The sequence below is a fragment of the Berghia stephanieae genome, chromosome 4, assembly GCF_034508935.2.
Source record: "Berghia stephanieae isolate SIO BIC M18660-M18661 chromosome 4, UCSD_Bste_1.3, whole genome shotgun sequence".
Lineage (NCBI taxonomy): Eukaryota > Metazoa > Mollusca > Gastropoda > Nudibranchia > Aeolidiidae > Berghia > Berghia stephanieae.
This window is the reverse complement of record NC_088363.1, coordinates 79,816,247-79,835,546: the sequence shown is the minus strand read 5'-3', so window position 1 is coordinate 79,835,546 and position 19,300 is coordinate 79,816,247. Positions and strand designations below refer to the sequence as shown.

General features: G+C 35.7%; 1 protein-coding gene across 1 annotated transcript in view; it reads left to right on the top strand.

The window, feature by feature from the left end:
• The window catches only part of LOC144971857 (uncharacterized), a 41,665-nt gene extending 24,267 nt beyond the window's left edge, over positions 1-17,398 (top strand). The window contains exons 11-20 of the mRNA XM_078912932.1: positions 635-737; positions 1,111-1,218; positions 5,796-6,012; positions 6,999-7,126; positions 7,548-7,764; positions 11,286-11,384; positions 12,090-12,246; positions 14,495-14,660; positions 16,300-16,450; positions 17,061-17,398. Coding sequence (XP_078769058.1) covers positions 635-737; positions 1,111-1,218; positions 5,796-6,012; positions 6,999-7,126; positions 7,548-7,764; positions 11,286-11,384; positions 12,090-12,246; positions 14,495-14,660; positions 16,300-16,450; positions 17,061-17,248 — 1,534 coding nt within the window. The 3' untranslated portion in view covers positions 17,249-17,398. The remainder of the gene's footprint in view (positions 1-634; positions 738-1,110; positions 1,219-5,795; positions 6,013-6,998; positions 7,127-7,547; positions 7,765-11,285; positions 11,385-12,089; positions 12,247-14,494; positions 14,661-16,299; positions 16,451-17,060) is intronic.
• The last annotated feature ends 1,902 nt before the right edge of the window (positions 17,399-19,300 follow it).

Here is a 19,300-nt window from a genome sequence, read left to right as displayed (position 1 = left end):
TCAACAAATTAAAAGACAATGTAAAGTTAACAACAGCTAAACAAGGAGGGGTAAATATAAGATGGATATGATACTGAAGAGCGAGGCTCGAAACCAGGAGGACCTTCCGATTCGAAAGTGAGTGCCATACCACAAGACCACATAGCCGCACATGGGTGAAGTTATTTTATTTTATCTGTCCAAAAGGAAGAATACATTTATCAACACAAAAAAAATATGGTTTAGGTCATGGTTGAATCCAATTATATATATATATATATATATATATATATATATATATATATATATATATATATATATATATATATATATTGCTATATAAAAGCACACGTTTTTTTTCAAGTTTTTTATATTGACTTATTCCCTTAATGATTAAAATCCGTGAGGAAATGTTTTTCAAACCTTAAATTATGCATCTTACAAAGCTAAATGAAAACAATGAACATGCTACTTTTGCAATTAAAAGCCAATCTGCTACACCATCTGTAGCAAGACAATCTGCCTCCTAATAGAAAATGACCAGATAGTCCAAGGCCAAGGTCAAATTAAGGATCGACAATTACCGATTAGTCGCCAAAAATAAAAAAAAAAAGAAACTAATGATTATGGTCTAGCAGACTTATGTAATTTTAAGATTTGCCGGTTATTCTGTGCTTCTGTGGTTCAGTCAGAAATTTAGCTCCTCTGCTTTGATGGTACATGGTGTCATTTCCCAGGGCCTTATGATTGTTAAGTTGGTAAATAGCTGCACTTACCACAAGATTGGTTATTGGTTCTTCCAGTCTTGATTCGGGGTATTCAGATGGTTCTATCTTTTGGTCCCCTTTGTACTTTTTCTCGAAGAAGTTTTTAACTCTTTCAACTAATTTTTGTCAGATTACTTTACCTTCATCATCAGATATTATAAGACGACTTGTTTGTTTTCATGCTGTCTGGGGCTGTTTCTATTCTCATTGCCATATTGCCGATTTTGCTTTTCCAATTGACAATGGATTGTGATTTTGATTTTTATGCATCACTTGACTTCTCTATGTTTTCCATTATTTGTTTTAGTTCTTCATCGTAGCAACTGTTAATATTGAATCTAAGTTGCTTTTGTTCTTCTGAAAGTTGTTGGAGGATTGGACAGAAGTTCCCTTTGAAGTTTGTTGTCTTTGGAAGAGTTTCGTCTCTGACCGAAATGATAGTGTCGATCAATGTCTGGTGTTGCAGGGCAGGGTCTGTTTTCGCATTGATCTGTATAAGCTCAAGTTTGTTTGTCAGTTTGTTTTCGAATGCATTACGTACATCTTCATCTTTTAAGCTAGTAAAATCTGTTGCTGGTTTTGGTCTGGGTTTAAAAAACCTTATTTTACTAACTGACTGCTTGAAAGTAATTACTGACAGTCTGTGGTCAGTCTTTACGTTCGTTCAAGAATATGTCCTTGCATTGTTCAGTGTATGTTTTTTGTAACGTTCTTGGACAATAATATAGTCAATTTGGTTATAAATCTTTACGATATTGTCATCCACTTTTTTTATCCTTTCCATGTGGTTATATGTCTAGATGGATGCGTGAATGCTGAATTGGCAATAAACATTCGGTTTTCTGTGCAAAAATCAATTGATGTTTACCATTATCATTTCTTTTGCCTTTGGAATATTTGCCTGAACAGCATTCACCTTCTTATTTCTGGCCTATTTTTGAGTTAAAATCCCGCACCAGTATGACATCTTCTTTTCTAAGTTTGTTTATGAGGTTTTCTATTTCATCATAAATTTTTTTCTCTCTCATCAGCGTCGATTACTTTTGAAATTGCGGTGAGCATATGAGTGTTGATTTGCAGAGTTCTTAATTCTTAATACTGCTAGCCAATCATGAATGATGACGTATGTTTCTAGATGTGGTAGTCATGCCTGAGATATTAGAAACCCCAAGTCCCCCTGTTGTTTTTGGGTGGAATGGTTATGAGTCGATTCCCTTCAATGATCTGGTCTGTTTCGGGTCGTTTCGTTGATTGAAGAATACTATATTGAGATTGTATTTTCTTTAAATCCTTGATAAGATTGGCAGTCTTAATATTCGAAGATAATCCACGCACATTGAATGACGCAATATTTATTTGCGCCGAAATAATTGTCTGTTCAGTTCCGGTTTTAATGGTAACACTGGTGAAAACAAAATATCGATAATTGGTCGCTCATCAGCATTGGTGCGTCTCTACGGGAATACTGTCTATTCTATTCAATTCTTCTTCGAAAAACACCAATTGTTCCAAAGACCATGCCATCAGATTAAGATCTAACACAAATTACATCACTAACAAGTCGAATAAACGCACATAAATTCACCGTTAGATTTATATTATGTGCAAAAATGACAAATTGCTGACAAACAAAGATGAAGTAACTAAAAGATGGACTGAATACTGCAGTGATCTGTACAATATAGAGCTAAATACAAGCAATTCAGTACTTCGACCAATTTTTCATACAGCGGAAGTGAACGATACCCCACCCATTTTAAAGGAAGAAGCTGAAGCAGCAATAAAAAGCCTTAAACCAAATAAGTCACCAGGAATTAACAACATACCATCTGAACTGCTAAAATACGATGGAGAAGAAGTAATAAACGTGTTCACAATGCTCTGCCAAAAGGTATTAGATCAGAAAGAATGGCCCAAAGAATGGACACAATCCATCGTCATACTCATCCCAAAGAAAGGGAACTTAAAACAATGCAAGAATTACAATAAGCTTGATAAGCCATCCAAGCAACGTCATGCTCCGAATATTCCAAAACAGAATGAAATCTAGAACAGAAGATATACTGGCAGAAGAACAGGCAGGATTCAGAACAGGAAGAAGTACCGTGGAGCAAATATTTAACTGCAGGGTGCTCACAGAGAAATGCCTTCAGCACCAGCCTGCGCTGTACCATGATTTTATAGACTTCAGGAAGGCATTTGTCAGAGTCTAGCATGATGGTCTTTGGAATGTGATGAGGAAATAGAATTTTGAAGAAGGGTTCATCCAGACAATAGAGGCATTGTATGGCAGGTCAAACAGCACAGTTCTGGTAAATGACCAATTAGGAACTCCTTTCAACACTACTGTAGGAGTCAGACAGGGTTGCATATTATCTCCGATGCTATTCAATACATTCTTTGAAAGCATCATGCAAGATGTGCTGTAGGGTTATCACACCTCGATATCCAACGGCGGCCGCCTTTTGACTAATTTAAGATTTGCGGACGATATTGACCTATTGGCAGGCACAGAACCAGAACTACAAGACTTAACAGACCACCTAGCTGAATGTGCTTCGCAATACGGAATGGAAATAAGTACCGAAAAATCACAAACCTTGGTGAACAGCAACGCAGAAAGCAACATAAACATCACATTGGGAAATGAAAAACTAAAAGAGGCCACGACGTTCAAATATCTAGGTGTGACACTAAGCAAAGATGGGACTAGCACAATTTAAATTCGAAAGAGAATTGCAATGGCAACATCATTGATGACTCAATTAACAAAGATTTGGAAAAGTAGCATGAGTCTTAATGTAAAGGTCAAACTGTATAAATCACTGGTGTTGTCAACCTTGTTGTGCGGATGCGAAGCCTGGACACTTACAATGCATGCACAACGGCGCATAAGGGCGTTTGAAAGCAAGTGCTATAGAAGACTGATACGCGTGTCATATACGGAGCTACGGAGCATCGCACAAACGAAGACGTCCTGGAAGAAATAGAAGCTCGGGCAGGCCCACAAGAACCTCTTCTAGTGACCGTGAAGCGTAGAAAACTCTTGGTTTGGACACCACACTCGACACGATAGTCTAAGCAGGACAGTCTTACTGGGCACAGTCGAAGGTCAGCGCAGAAGAGGGCGCCAAAGGAAGATGTGGCTGGACAATATAAAAGAATGGACAGATGTATCGGTTCCGGAGCTGTTACATAGGGCTAGCAACAGGCAGTCATGGAGGAAGACTGTAACTTCTGCTTCGCACAAGTCCCCCCCGAAGACCATCCGGTCATGGGATTAAGTGAGTGAGTGAAGGGACTCCAATCACGGAAGTCCGCCATTAAAGCAAACCCCTTTTACACAACACTCAAAAGACCGTATATAATCGCATTATTTAAAAGAGCCACGCTTTATTGTCATAATTTGTGGAATATCTAGAAGTAGGTCATCAGTTCTGTAAGATAAGCGGCTACGGTCTGTCTGCTTTTGAGTGTGTATTCGAAATTGTCGAAGGTAGATTTGGTAGTTGAAGCCAGTTCAGGAATTCGGGAGGTATATGAGATCTTTTTGTGTTTGTATTGTTAAGCTTTTGATTAATTTATTTCTATGTTTACCTTTTAATTAATTATTATTTGCTTTATCATTTAAAAAAAAATCATTACTATATAACAATACCCAATGTAAATTTCTAGGACAAGATAAATAAATCATCTTATCTTATCTCACCTTATCTTAAATTCTATAATCATCGTTCTGTGTCGTGCTTGGCTGCGTTGGCGATCAATGCTATCCACTGCATCTTCTGCATCGTATTGTTGATCCGTTCTGTCACCAACAATTCTGCCAGACCGCCTGCCAGTTGCTTATTATCCTTTCTACTCTACCGTTGTTATCAAGTTTTCCAACCCTTTCTTTCTTATAAAATGTCCCATGAATGTTGTCTCTCTCTTTCTTATCTTCGCAAAACGATCGTGATTACTCTGCCATTTCCATCTCTTCCTTTTTTTGGAATATTCAGGGCCTTCTTATTAACTGTTTTTTCTCAGGTGCTTCGATTCTATTTACTATCTGCCTGCTCAGCGTCCATGCTTCATATTATGAGTAATTCAATATGAGTTCAATATGGCATTCCAGAAGACTTATTTTGAGTGTTTTTCTATGTTTCTCTCACGAAAAATATTGATCATATTTTGGAAGGCTGCTTCACTTGATCAAATCGGCAAGATAATTAAATTGCCTAACTTTTTGAGGACTCTACCGTTTGTTGTTATAAACCAAGATGGTATGTTTTTCTTACAGGGAATTACCACATTTCCCCTTTCATTTAGGCGGGGACCTATTTTCTTGTTTTCAGTCAAATTCGTATCTATCAAATTTTGTAGGTCTTTCTCAGTCGCTGCCACGATGTTGTGGCATCTGCATATCTAATCTTGTTAATAGTTTCTCCATTATGACCTTTCATTGTTTGGTATTTATCTTTAATTTGTCTCATTATTTTTTCTCTGTACATGGAGAATAAGTATGTGGGGAGCACACATATTAAATAACGTGTTAAAATTGTATGGACATCTTTCTGAATATGAAAAAATGGTGTCGGGCAGAGGGAAGAGTTGGGGTATTTGATGGAAGAAATACGCATAGGTTTGATATAAACTGAACAACAGTGAATGACATAATAAGTCGGATGGTGAAAAAGTTTGAACTGAGAGATTGGCAAGTTGAGTTAGAAGGTTAATTTTGATCAAAAAATGAGTTCTTGTCACAAATGATTAAATCAACCATTTTTGTACATCTTCGGGAAATATCAACGCTTATTTTCACTTCTAAATATATTTTACAGCTAGTCAAGTTGAAAAAGTATGAAATTTGAGAAACGTTGCAGGATACCATTCCCATACATCTGACAATAACTTCATGAAAAATCACCAGATTTACTTCAGATAAAGATTAAGATGCTCTAGTAAGCATATTCTTTCAGAAAATGCTTAATGCAAATCCAAAATGTTCACCTTCCGACTGATTATGTCATGCACTGACACTTAAATGTTTCATTTTGCTCTTTTCAGAGGATACGTGTTCGTCGTGCAGTAACAGGAATCGTATGTACTTTTTTATTTTCCTTGTTGTGTGTCTACTTTCTCCAACGCCGAGACAATGACTTCAAAGAGAAAAGACAAAACAAGATAATCAAGGAAAACACCGGGCAGGAAAATGAAGATGAAGATGTCTACATTCGTGACCACAACGGATACCTTTATGCCAAAGAATATTTCAAGTATTCTTGTAAGTTTTTACTTTGTTGACAAACTATATATATCCTATATCAGAATGCAGAATATTCCTCTAATGAACAAGTTTATTCTCTATTGCCTTCTGGCACTTTTCTACTCACTTCATCTCTTGTTGTTACCAACATAAGTGCCTGCTCCACTCACTTTTCTGAATTAAAAATTCACAACATATACCGGAGCATACTCAATGTCTCAAATGTTATATGTTTGTGTTGAGAATATTGGCTATTAAGCTTAATTGCTGGCCAACTAACTTTGCGGAGGTTGTGTGTGTTGGACCCGCGATCTCCAGTAGTCGGTGAGAGAGAGAGAGAGAGAGAGAGAGAGAGAGAGAGAGAGAGAGAGAGAGAGAGAGAGAGAGAGAGAGAGCTCTTGTAATGAATGACCTGAGTTAGATAGGATTTTTGGGGGGATCGTGGATAGCTCATACGGTAGAGTCACACGCTCACCGGCCACATATTCAAGTCTATAATAAATATCTGATATTATAAAAGTGCACAACAATATGCATTGTCCTACCTTGTGTTGCCGAATGATAATGACAATTGTTATTCTCGTGATTATTATTATTATTATTATTATTATTATTATTATCATTATTATTATTATCATTATTATTATTATTATTATTATTATTATTATTATTATTATTATTATTATTATTATTATTATTACTATTACTATTATTATTATTATTATTATTATTATTATTATTATTATTATCATTATCATTATCATTATTATCATTATTATTATTATCATTATTATTATTATTATTATTATCATTATTATTATTATCATTATCATTATTATCATTATTATTATTATCATTATTATTATTATTATTATTATTATTATTATTATTATTATTATTATTATTACTATACTGCTCATTAAGTAAACAAAACCTATAATCGTTTAGACTATTATTCAAATAAAAACGTATTATTTGTTTACTTCTTATTTATCTAATTCCAGCAAATGCCCATCCGCTCTTATTTCACAACCGAAGTTTACAGGGCCGCCATTCGGACACTGTACTGCTTCCATGTCGCCATCAAGGTGGAAATAAACCGAAAGCCACCAAAAAGGAATATAAATTTACTGTGAGTAAAAATTCCCTTTCATTCTGAAGGCGGGAGAAACATCGAACAGTATTTTTGGAGGCTATTTAGGTGATAATTTAGGCGAAGTTGTAATATTTAATATGTGGTGAAATTATGATAATTTTAGATACAATGCGCTATTATTATTTTTCTTCAGCAAAGAAAGCGTTGTTTTTGGCCAGGTACTCGTATTGCACCTGACTACGATAAAAACATTTGAGCAATGAGTCTTTTCCAAGGACTCAACTCTGCGACTCTTGCAACGGGACTCGAACCGGGGACCTACACATCAGAAGGCCAGTGTCATATCACAAAACGGAAAACTGCTCTACCGCTCGGTTGTCTTGATATAAATGGGTAAATATTTAAGTATTCCTTTTATCAACTCCTCCCTCCTTTTTCCATTTTTACACATCTACAGGAACCCTTTGACTATCTAAAAATCTTTAAGAACCCATGTTGGTACGAGTACGGAAAGGTGAATAAAACGTTAAGATGCATCCCTTATTATTACTTCATTGGAACACCTAGAGCAGGGAGTACTGATCTGTTCTTGAGAATACAAATGCACAAAGATGTAGCATCGAATTCATTAAAAGATCATCGCTGGTTCGACGCGTCTCGATTCACGGATAAATGTAAGTAAACCTTTCATAATAACACATAATAATATGTAAAATGGTGATGATGTTAATGGTTGTGTAAATGGCTATAATGGTGATGCTAGTGTTGGTATGATTGATGGTAATGATCGTGATGATGATGGAGATGTTGGTGTTTACGACGATGATGATGATGATACTGATGATTTTGTTGATGATGATAATAATAATAATAATAATAATAATAATAATAATAATAATAATAATAATAATAATAATAATAATATAATAATAATAATAATAATAATAATAATAATAATAATAATAATAATAACAATAATAAAAATGACTGTAATAATCGTAGCAGTAGTAGTTGTAGTAGTAGTAGTATTAGTAGTAGTAGTATTAGTAGTAGTAGTAGTAGTAGTAGTAATGGTAAAAGTACTAGTATGTGTAGTAATAATAGTGGTGATGGTGGTAGTAGTGGTAGTAGTAGCAGCAGCAGTGGTAGTAGTAGTAGTAGTAGTAGTAGTAGTAGTAGTAGTAGTAGTAGTAGTAGTAGTAGTAGTAGTAGTAGTAGTAGTAGTAGCAGTAGTAGTAGTAGTAGTAGTAGTAGTAGTAGTAGTAGTAGTAGTAGGAGGAGGAGGAGGAGGAGGATGTAGGATATAGTAAGTAGTAAGTAGTAGTAGTAGTAGTAGTAGTAGTAGTAGTAGTAGTAGTAGTAGTAGTAGTAATAGTAGGTGGTGGATAAGGAGGAGGAGGAGGAGGAGGAGGAGGAGAAGGAGGAGGAGGAGGAGGAGAAGGAGGAGAAGGAGGAGGAAGAAGAGGAGTTGGTTGTAAACAATTATACAATAATCTACAATAGTATATTAAATCAAACTATTAACCACAATTACCTTTTTTTCGTTACCATTGTGCTTCGCCTTGTTGGAAAATGCATTTAACAACCCTCTTTCAAAGACAGTGTAGTTTGTGTTTAAGTTAGCGAAAGTGCTTCGCACCGTGAATGGCTGAACTTAGTCCAGATTTTGTGAATTACTTTTTCCAACCAATTTATGCAGCTCCAAGTAGGATATCTGGGCCTATCTTGAACACGGACAAGTCATAAAGACGACGTATAAATTAGCTGATAAATAGGTATGACAATGCCTAAAGTCTGTTTTAGACTTTCGACTCGCTTCACTTTTTGTATTTTCCTTATAGCTGTATGAGGGTGTCTCGTCTTGTCACAAAATCCAGCGATTCTGAGTATGGTCGATGACCGGGTAGTTACTGGGATTGCAAACACTCATACCAAGACCTTTTGCACACAAGTGTGACACTTTACACAGATTATCCCAAAAGACTTAAAAGTGAATAGGTGTTTGACTCAAAGCAGTTATTGATATTGTAAAAAGAAATAATCGTTAAATTCTTGATCTAATCGGTGTAAAAAAGGAATACATTTTGATTTTGTGAATTACATTTTCCAACCAATTTGTTCAGCTTCAAGTATGATATCTGGGCCTACCTTGAACACGGACAAATCCTAAAGACGACGTGCAAATTAGCTGATAAATAGGTGTGACAATGCCCAAAAATGTTTTAGACCTTCAACTCGCTTCACTTTTTGTAGTTTGCTTATAGCAATTGATCTCAATTGATCGGATAACTGATAAAGCCAGGAATTATACTCACCCAATTTCCAATGTGGAAGAACTGTTCAAGAGATTTTGTCTAAGTAAAATGGAGAAAGTTATGAAGGATGACGATCACCCCCTTCACAAATAATATATTATGTTCTCCACGAGGAGCCGTCGCCTTATATCTATAAAAATAAAGACAACACGTCACCTTAATTCATTTTTGCCACATGGTGTTCGAAGTTTTGATTTAAATTAAATACTATTTTTTAAATATACACACACAAGTTCGGACTAAAGGCCAGAGGTATGGCCTATCTCAATTTATCAAATTAACATATAAAGTGTTGCTATTGGCTCTTGGTTGTATATTTTTACATTTTTGTTCATTTGCATATATATATATATATATATATATATATATATATATATATATATATATATATATACATACATATATATATATATATATATATATATATATATATATATATATATATATATATATATACATTGTCGCCATAGATTCTCAACTTTGTGTTTATACATTTTCATGCATGCCACGTCTGTAAACGAATTTCCATTTTTTGGATGAATACAGTATATCTTATCTTATCTTATCTTAAAGAAATAATATGGATAAAGCTATTGAAGGAGTTTATTATGAGCATTTTGAATTCCTGCATTTGCAATTTTGCACTAGATGAAATCGCGCTGCCAAGATCACTTGTTTCATATTCCAACTGCAGGAGGTGAAGAAACTTATAGTATTATTGCATTGGTGATTATTTTGACATTAATATAAAATTTTCAATTTATCACTTCCAAAAATATGCCTATTTGGGGCGTTGGCTCAAAAAAATCATTAAAATAGGACAGAGAAGTCGTGACGTCAGAGCTTCTACTCTTCTGGTTCCAAAATCCTTCTAAATGTGTATGTAACCATTCCTTCGGAGGACTAAATGATAAGGTTACAAATTTAATCATAAGGTGGAATAACCTATTTACGAGAAATTTTATAAGAAGAGTCTTAGGATTACGGGACGTAAAAGAGTGATAATCATTTTTATTAACCAGTATTTAGTTAGACTAGAAAACAAGATGCCTTCATGCTGAAATCAAAAGATCGAGTGTACAAGCTATGTATCCAGCCCTCCGGAAGAGTGGTTTTCCACTTCCAATGAGATTGGAACCGTTTTGACACCACATATCTGTTCTCTATTGTACTGTAGGCAGGGTGTTTCATAAGTGACCTTTTTTTGTTTTCATTCTTCTTCTTCTTCTTCTTCTTCTTCTTCTTCTTCTTCTTCTTCTTCTTCTTCTTCTTCTTCTTCTTCTTCTTCTTCTTCTTCTTCTTCTTCTTCTTCTTCTTCGTTCCCATCACGTCACATGGTCAGTCCGGTCTGGTGAATGAAGCCCACAGTGGTCCTGATGTCGTCCTCACTGCCGCACAGCTTCTTTGAGTATGGGGTTGGGTCAGGCCAGGAGTTCCTTCTCAACTGGTTGTACCTTGGACATTCCATTAGGACATGATGTCCATTTTCATTTTCAAGTCCGCAGTCACATTGTCCAGAGGCACCCGGACAGATGGAGTTCGTAAACGGGGGACCGCAATCCATCTAAGAGAAGGACACTCCGAACAAAAACCCGGACAGATCGAGTTCGCTAACAGGGGACCGTAATCGATCTAGGAGAAGGACACTCTGAAACAAAACCGCCACTGCCTTGTGGACAGACCTTGGATGATCAAAGGCTAAGGAAGCAAATCCTGAAAAACAGCACGCCGAAGACAGAGCAGCGGGGCCGGAAGGCGCAAATATCACAGGAAACTGGAAACTGCCACTGCATGCTTAAATCCCAATATGACACGTCACAATGTTTTCATTCATCAAGTTTAATCATATAATTTGTTTTTTCCCCGATTTCCTAATACAGCTAAGCAGCACATCAAATATTATGCACACCGGTTTGACAAGCCTAAATCATCTATTGAAAAATCAGCAAGAGTGTCTGGATATCATCATAAAATTGTCGGTAAGAATAAATCTTTTGCAATAAATGTTGCTGCTTGAAGATCGAAGAAATAAATAACGATGTTTCATTCATCGTGTTTTGTTGATAAAGGGAAAACCCGAAATAGCCACTTCATCTGTATTCATAATTAAAATAAAGTTTACTTTCCATTTGACTATTGATGTTTATTATGTTTACAGTTTTATCATTTAAAATTTATGTTAATATCATAATATCATATATATATATCCGATACGAACTAATCGATTAAACTTTTTCCTGAGAATTTTATTACAAGAAGCAGTGTTTTTAAAACATTGAAATTCTCTCGAAACTATAGATATTGTCAGTTGAGATGCCTTTGAGATTGTGGCGGTAATCAGAAAGTCGACTGATTTTTTGGGATGATTTTTTTTCTTGTATTTTTCCTTCTTGCTTTGTCTACCGCCTTTCATACCCATTTACTCAGTCCTTTATCTTACACCGGTGCCTGCTCCTTAACTCACTCAGTCCTAGAGATTTTGCTACTTTTCAAGATTGGAAAGATTGTGTTAAAAATGAGCGCGTTAAAAGATAGGTTGATTCCAACTACTTAACATGTAAAAACTAAAAACATTAGCTTTGATACTACGCCTATAATTTGTCTTAGAAAAGTAACCAGAGCAAACTATGGATACAGTCGGTGTTAGGGTTGAGTGAGTTAATGCTCCTCTTCTTGTTTTTCAGGTGACGGATCTCCCTCTTATCTGCACAGCAATGACCATTGGCAACTCGTACCAGGCAATGAAAACTGTATGGAGCCGAGAGTTCTGACTCTTAGTTCTATTCACCATTTACTGCCTAGTGCTAAACTCATTCTTATTGTCAGGAATCCAGTGGAGAGGTAAGATAAGTGTTATCTCGTCGTTGAATAAACAAAACATACATGACCCATCGCCATAAAACGGTATTTTGTCATGATGAATCCGACCCCAAAATGTGTATTTAGAAATAGAATTATAAGAGATAACAACTTTCTTTATTTTACAAAGTAATAAAAAAATATTATGCTCTTCCGCCAAAAGATATCGTCACCTAGGCATTCCACGAAGGAATATAGATAATTCATCAAACAAGATGTCTGATGTTAACAGGAATCACCCATGTTGTCCAAGTGAGCAAATAGGGGGTTAATAATCTTGTTCAAAGAAAAAAACAAAAGTGCCTGAAGCGGGGCTCTAACCCGGGACCTTAATCACTCGGTCACTTTGCCCCCTTACAAAGTAATAAATTGTATTTATTCTCCATCATTGAGAATATAAATTAAACCCAAGTTTCATATTAATTTATAAATCCTGCCTAGAGCTAAACTCATTCTTATGGTCAAGAATCCAGTGGATAAGTTAGATGTGTAATATATCGATGTATAACCAAAACATAATATGTGACCAACCATCTCAAATTTATATTATTATATCATATCAGGATGATCGTACCCTGAAATGTGTGTTGAGAACTAAAATTATGAGAAATGCCAACTTTCACTTTTAAACAGAGTAAGAAATTGTATATTTTTTCATCATTGGGAACAGAAATTATCCCCAAGCTTGATATTCAAGGCTATAGATTCAATTTTTAGCATCCAGTCCATCCCGACATTATACCGTTTTGAGACTGCAAGTCACATATGTTTGAGCCTTAAGATATTAAAAGTCTCATACTCTGTCTTCTGGTAATCCGGACAAATTGACCAAGTAATAGTTTTTATTTTCGCTCAATTTCCAGACTTCAGGATTTAAATGAACTTTTTGGCCATTGTTACTAAAATCGATGTATTTGTCAATTTAACTCCTTGTTATTATTTACATGAATGATAATCAAATCCAGGTGTTAATAACTCTTAAGAAATTATTCAACACACCATTCAATGGATAGATGAGTGAATTTTAAAAGAATATGAATAATAAATCTCCACATACAACTACTGGATCATGACAAAAACATGCCCATAGAATTAAACATTCAACAAAATAAGATGTAAATACATAAAAGATAACTCATATGACATTCATTACAAAGGACAGAATGTGTTCTCCAATCGGGAGCGATTCAAACAATACTGTGTTTAGTGCTGCATGACATGACACGAACACACGCGCTCGCACGCATACACACGCACACACACACACACATACACACACACACACACACACACACACACATATTATATACACATAGACACACGTACATACTTTATCTGAAATTTATTTCTCCGATACACATATAATAGAGAGATAAATACAAATATATACACACGTCGTTCTTTAGATTTACAAGGCCTGTTTCTTAAATTCATCTTTTTTTTTGTTGTGTTTCAAACAGAGGATTCCCCCTCCTTTTTCTCGTACTCCTTCTTCTTCATCATCTTTCTTCTCCTTCTTCATCATCATATTTCTTCTTCTTCTTCATCATCATCATCATCATCATCATCATCATCATCTTTCTTTTTTTTCTTCTTCATCTTTCTTCTTCTTCCTCTTCTTCTTCTTCTTCTTCTTCTTCTTCTTCTTCTTCTTCTTCTTCTTCTTCTTCTTCTTCTTCTTCTTCTTCTTCTTCTTCTTCTTCTTCTTCCACTTCTTTTGGATCAGTCAGGTTTAATGTTATTATCTCAGTCTCATGATATGAATGATCATTCAGTTCTCCTTATCTGATTCCTCCCTACTTAATACTCGTTTTTGAAGGCCGGACGCAAATACAAAAAGCAGCATCTTGAGCTTTTTAATATCGTACAATATCTACTAAGCTTGCTCAACGCGCTTTACAAGGGACCCCTAGCAAACAGCAACGTTAACATGTAGGACGAAGCATGACGCTTGTTGGGCGATATTACAACTCTGTTAACGATCATGTACTTAATTTTAAACCTGAATACGGTGAGATGATGGGAAGACGCTTTTTTCAAGGTCTCAACTATGCGTCGCTCATAGCGGGGCTCGAACCCAGGTCCATCAGAAGGCGAGTGTCATACCTTTAGACCACATAGTCGCACATCAAACTTGGTGGGAATAAATATTCACAATTTTAAAAGGGTTTATTTTCGATTTTATCCCCTCATCAATGTTTATGATCTTATCTCTGATTTTTATTCCAAGACTATATTCAGATTACTTGCACAATTCTAATCGGAGCAGAACCAAGACAACCCCGGAAGAATTCCATGATTGGGCAAAAATGACAATAAACAATTATATGAAATGCTTCGTGGAGCACCCTTTCAGATCTTGCCTTTACAGTAAAGAATTGAAATATCGGTCAAAGGTACGGCAGTAATTATTGCCTATTCAACACTTTTGTTATTTTATTATATAAAGGTTAGCAAATCATGTTTATGTTTCTTAGAATCAAATGAATTAGCGACTGATTTCAGACATAGGTATGCTTGCATATTTTTTTCCATAGTGACAACTAGTGCAACCCTGCTATATTCTTCTTCTTCAAGTACATAGTCTGTGTCAGACATCGGTGATCATGGTACGCCATTCTCTCCCCCATCGTGTATCTTCTACTTTGACGCTGGTAAGGAGGCTTGAGGCATATCGAGGGCAAAGGTATAAATACCGGTTGACCGTCACGAGACCATCCCGGGTATCGAGCCAGCAAGCCACCTGAGCTGCTCGCCCGATATGTGACTATTATTGAAGATCCAACCCCGTGATCGAATGGCCATCGCCATCCCGGGTGCCACACACTTTGTTCATGATGAGACACACAAAACAGGAATTTCAATGGTGAAGCGGTCGGCCGCCTAGCCAAATACTGCCGCGTTCGTGTCGCCAGGGTCGTCGGTACGTTCGAAAAATAGCGAACGTCCTAACACATTTTCTGATGGAAAATGCGATATCGGGAATAGCGACCTGACGCATATATTATCCCTCAATGTCGAGAGCCAGGGTATGGCAAAAAATGAGCTTTTGTCAAAGCTACTGGCCGCCCATAGCACCGATATTCTCCTACTACAGGAGACCCACCTTTACTCAGGCGCGCAATCTTCTCGATTCCAGATCCCAGGCGATACGGTGGTCCAACGAGAGGACACTTCGAGGCTCAAAGGGAGCATTAGCGTTTACGCTGAAGAGCCATCGAAGGTAAGGGTCATAGAGAGTGCAACGGACAGCAATGGGGTAAATTGAATTTCCGTGGAAGTAGGTGGACTGTGTTTGATCTACAAACCACCAAGAGCGACTTGGACTACACCACTGGTGACAAAATCAGCCGATGCTAAGCGTTGTCTATGTACGAATAGATAACAATGATGACAAGACTCTACCTTGTGTGTTCCAACCTTTCTAAATTTATATTTTTCTGCCGTCTGTCTGGATTATAAGTGATGTATTAATGTTTGTATTGAATTGCTATTGCTGGAAGAAGGGTCTTGGGTCTGAAATTTCCGTGATTGGTATTTTGTTCTTTTTCGAAGCTGGTATAATCATTTTTGTTTATTACTTTCTTGCTCACATTTTTAACTGGACTCACGTCACCTCGTTGAGTGACAAAAATTGCAAGAAAAGTGTTAGTTAAAAAAGAGCCCTATTACAGCTTGTATAACAGACTCGTCTGTTCATGAAATCTAAATTGATCCACATTAAATGCAAGCAAATCATATAAAGCATTGAGAAGTGCATTGAGCGTTTAATGTGTATTATGAATGTGAATTTTTAAATACATACTTTACCTTTTAACCCGGGAACAAAATATGATATCATTATGTATAAAGCTTGATTTGACGACTGTTAATTGTCAACGTTGTGCCCACGTGATTCGTACCTATCGCTTTCTAACTGCCCGTAATTGCCATTCACGTCTTAATGATTATTTCAATACAATCTATGAATATATTTTGAAAATACTCTACTTTCAAAGGTGAGAAATGGAATATATTTTTCTCTTTCCAACTCAGATTCATTCATTTACAGCAAGCATCTACAGTCGTCTCATTCTAGATGCTCTGAAAATATTTCCAAGGAATCAGCTCTTTGTTGTACACATGGAAGACTATAGTGTCAACATGGATTATTGGCTAAACAAAGTATTCACTTTCTTGGGACTAGGTAATTCTTAATCGACAGCGTAATCCTGAATTGGTAGAACACATATTATTTTTTCATCCAATAAAATCTTTTATTCGAAAATCATTTGATTGAAAATATACCCAGCCTGTCAAAAAAATTTATGAGATGTTTGTTTCCAGAAGCCTTGCGTTTTTGTGTTCATATCAAGTCCCGGTTTATCTTAAAATATCAAGACATGTAGTCAAAGTTTCCTTGTCATTTTGCCAAAATTAACAAAACATTAAGCTTTATTGTATAATATGTGACTTTCACTAAGGAGATCAAAAAGTCTTAACCTTTATTTATACGATCATTAATAGACACTGAGGGGCATTTTCGTTGCTCGTCGTTGAACATTTTCAAAGCTTAATGACTGTCATTTGTTTATTGAGTAACAAATCGTAATACCTTATTCAAGCATGGTTTGAACAAGCCGCTTGAATCAATACAAGAAAATGCACTTATCAATAGAAAAGTGCCAAAATGCGAAATTCTCTATTGTATAATTTATATCTGTGCTTAAAAAAAAAGAATAAAACTAAATATCAAATTAAATATGTATTCCCTAAATCATGCAGTTACTTAACAATCTAATTTTTTTTCTATCTAGATCCTGTATCAGCTTCTGAGATGAAACGCATTACAGATACCAAACCGTACAACAGGGGACAGCACTACAAGAAATCTGGGCCTATGTTGCCTTCCACAAGACGAATGATATACAAATTTTACAAACCATTTAATGAGGAATTGGCACGTATACTAAACGATAAAAAGTATTTATGGCTTGAAAAGTGAGTGAATTATGAAAAATGTTGAGATTGATTAAAACAGGAAAGAAAAGAGAGATATGATCCACGTTTTCGAATTGGAATAAGAAGAATAATCACCTTGAAATTGGGACAGCGTCCTCAATGTCTTAAATGTGATAACACAGTTTTGGCATCAGGAGGTTAATTGAAAAAAAAAAAAACAACAAAGTTTGAGAGTAGAAGCGAATAATAACAGGAGTATCGCTACCGGTAAAGCTTGCATTGTTTTAGATTGTATGTGAGCAATCAAATCGTGTCGGTGTCATAGTATTAAACACTTGGTATACATCTTTGGAAGACTGCTTCAATTTTTCTGGAAACACAGATAGGCAAAGGTTTCAATTCCAACGTTAAAGGGGCAAGTTTTGGCTCCTGTTCACTGTATAATATACAGGCCATTAATCAAAACACAGATTACTTTCTTTACAGCCATTTAGGTTGAAGCCTGAGCCAAAATCAGAGCCGGAGCCGGATCTTGTATAGATTTTGTAGCACTAAACGAATAGCAACAATATCCTTATAGTTTTCTTTAAAATAGTAGCAAGTCTATCTCAATATACTTTCCACCAAATCTAATAAACCCAGATGTCCACCTACTGCTGGATGGACAGGTTTTAATACGTTTTAGATCCCAGAATGTAAATAAATGTTAATTTTATGAAGTGACTCAACTTGAAACAGAAATAATCAGGATTGTGTTACATAACAGAATTGTGTTCGCATATGTGACAATGGCACCAAAGTGGTAGTATTATGTCGGAATGATAAAGATACTAACAAATGGATCTTAAATTTGAAATGACCAGAAATTTGAAATGCTAATTTTTTCTCTGTAATAAAGCACGAAACCTAATCCAAGACTCATATTTCTAACTATAATTTCAATTGTTAACATCTTTTTAATTTTTTAAAAATTGAGCTTTTATACATCGCAATATTCACTCAACGTGCTCAAAGCGCTTTACTAAAGGGGTCCCTGACAAACAGTAACGCGTAACATGTACAACGAGACATGACGCCGGTTAGGCGATATTACACGCTGTTTACGGCCAGGTACTCATTTTACACCTGAGTACGGCAGGAGAATGTGAATAAAGAGCCTTTTCCAAGGACTCAACTATGCGTCGAGCGAGGCTCGAACCCAGGACCTTCCAATCTCCTAGCGAGTGACATACCACAAGACCACATTCTACAGTTTTGAGGCGGTCGTTACATGTATGCCAAAATCTACAATAATTGTAATTCATTTGATCGACCTCAATACGTCATCCATTTATAATATATATTATCGTTGCCTTTCATAATTGCTAATCAAGCGAACTCCTTCAGGACTTTGATACTTATGTAAGATCATAATATGTACACGAGAGAAAAGACGCCCAATAAATGTCATTTATAACTGGCTTTTGACATGCCATTTTCACCTATCATTTTTATTGCCGACTCCCGACTGTCTTTATGGTTATCATCACTGAGGAACCCCTATATAGAAAAGGATTTTTTTTTATCATCGCAATTGATTTAAATGAGCAGTTATTTCTTATAGACCACGCAATGTATAAAATAATATAAGTCTTTAATGATAAGCTTTTTTTATCGCCATAGTAAATCATGGAGATCTACTCAAAATAATTCAGCTACACTGATGGATAATCCTACCTATTATTCTAAACTTTTCATAAACAATAACATGTTAAGACATCAAGATAGCAGCCAACGACATTAAATGATCAAACGTTTAATTTAGCTTCACTTTAGAATACGATGTGACATTTTATAAACGTCTTCCAAACAGATAAAAATTAAATGAAAATCGTTTGAGGGGCAGAATAAAGCAATTCTTACACTCCTGCACTTTGGAGTAAAAACTATATCCCCACAGTTGATCCACAAGCTGGAACACGCATCGAATCCAGACACCAAGAATGTAAAAATCTTGACATTCCAGTGGCGTGGGGCCATTGGATCGAATGGTGCCAGGCACCACACCAATCTTTTAAAAATCATTAACAGCATAATTTAATTAAAAATAAAACTG